The following is a 1,213-nucleotide window of genomic DNA, read 5'->3' on the forward strand; positions in this document are numbered from 1 at the left end:
GTTTTTCAACCGGTGAATAACAACCGCGGGCTCCGCCGTGCCGTGTTTATGTGGATTACGTCGCAAATTGCTTGTTCTGAGCCAGCTCGCTCGAGCGCTGCCTGCCCTCCCACGGGCTGAGCCGGGATGCACCGCGACTCGGGCCCTGCCGGGAGCCAGCACCCTCCAGTATGGCGGGGGAGCTGGGCTGGGGGCGATGGGGTGGGCTGGGGGGCTCAGGGACAGGCGCCTGGGCTGGCACCGCTCGGGGAGACGGGAGGCGGCAGCGCTTCTGATGGGTTTAAGTTTCTAAATGTCAGACTGTACCATTTACGCTTTCATTTTTCTTATTTATTTCAGCCATTATACAACCAGCCTTCAGACACCAGGCAGTACCATGAAAACATTAAAATGTAAGTACATGGCAATAAAAAGCTCTTTTAAATGTCAGGTTGGGCATTAGGCTGGAGCGGGAGGGATGCTCGCTGGCTCCCAGACCCCGATGAAAGCTGCTGAGGAATCGTGAACACGCTTTTAGAGCTGCTGTTTCACTGCTCCGGGTGCCTGAAGCACAAACCAGCTCTAGGAGCAGCTCCAGGAGCCCAGCAGTTGGGAGCTAAAGCTTCAGATGGATGCTGAAGGTGCTGTTTGATATTCTTGAGGGGGGTGAATGTGGGTCCTGGCTGGTCTCTTGGTATTTTCCCTGGAAGCACTCACCTTAGGTGCTTTCTTCTGTGTGTCACATATACTGAAGTACGAAATCAGCTGCCAGTGTGTGTGTGTGTGGTGTTTGCATGCGGGGAAGATGAGGTAAAATGAAAAGTTGCAATTACAATTAGATTTTCATGAAGCACCTCTTGAATGTCTAATAACAACTGGTTATTTCCAAGATACTTACTGAGACTTAGCAATCATCTAATTTGACTTATCACCTCAATACACGATTTAATCATCAACCTGCATTTAATAACCACAGTGACTTCCTGAACGTAGAAGAAATATAACAGATAACGAGAATAGCGATAATTGTGATTATTGTTGGAAATTTAAATAGTCAAACCAGATCTGAAACTTTTATCTGCCTTGAATGAACCGATGATTGCTCGGAGCTGCCTGCAGCGTGTCTATTTTGGTACGGGCTCGGTCAGCTGGCGATAATCATCTTTAATAATCTATTAACAAAAGTTAATAATCTTTTGCTTTTCAGCAGCGTGTTGATTGATGCCAAGGGGGT

The 1,213-nt window shown here is 48.1% G+C and overlaps 1 protein-coding gene across 1 annotated transcript in view; it reads left to right on the plus strand.

The window, feature by feature from the left end:
• LOC104525431 (nuclear receptor corepressor 2-like) overlaps positions 1-1,213 on the plus strand; it is a gene marked incomplete at both ends in the record, with an annotated part of 50,628 nt that overhangs the window by 23,820 nt on the left and 25,595 nt on the right. The window contains one exon of the mRNA XM_010168586.1: positions 340-392. Within this exon, the coding sequence (XP_010166888.1) occupies positions 340-392 (53 nt within the window). The remainder of the gene's footprint in view (positions 1-339; positions 393-1,213) is intronic.

Source organism: Antrostomus carolinensis, unplaced genomic scaffold, assembly GCF_000700745.2.
Source record: "Antrostomus carolinensis isolate BGI_N321 unplaced genomic scaffold, ASM70074v2 scaffold23265, whole genome shotgun sequence".
Classification (NCBI taxonomy): domain Eukaryota; kingdom Metazoa; phylum Chordata; class Aves; order Caprimulgiformes; family Caprimulgidae; genus Antrostomus; species Antrostomus carolinensis.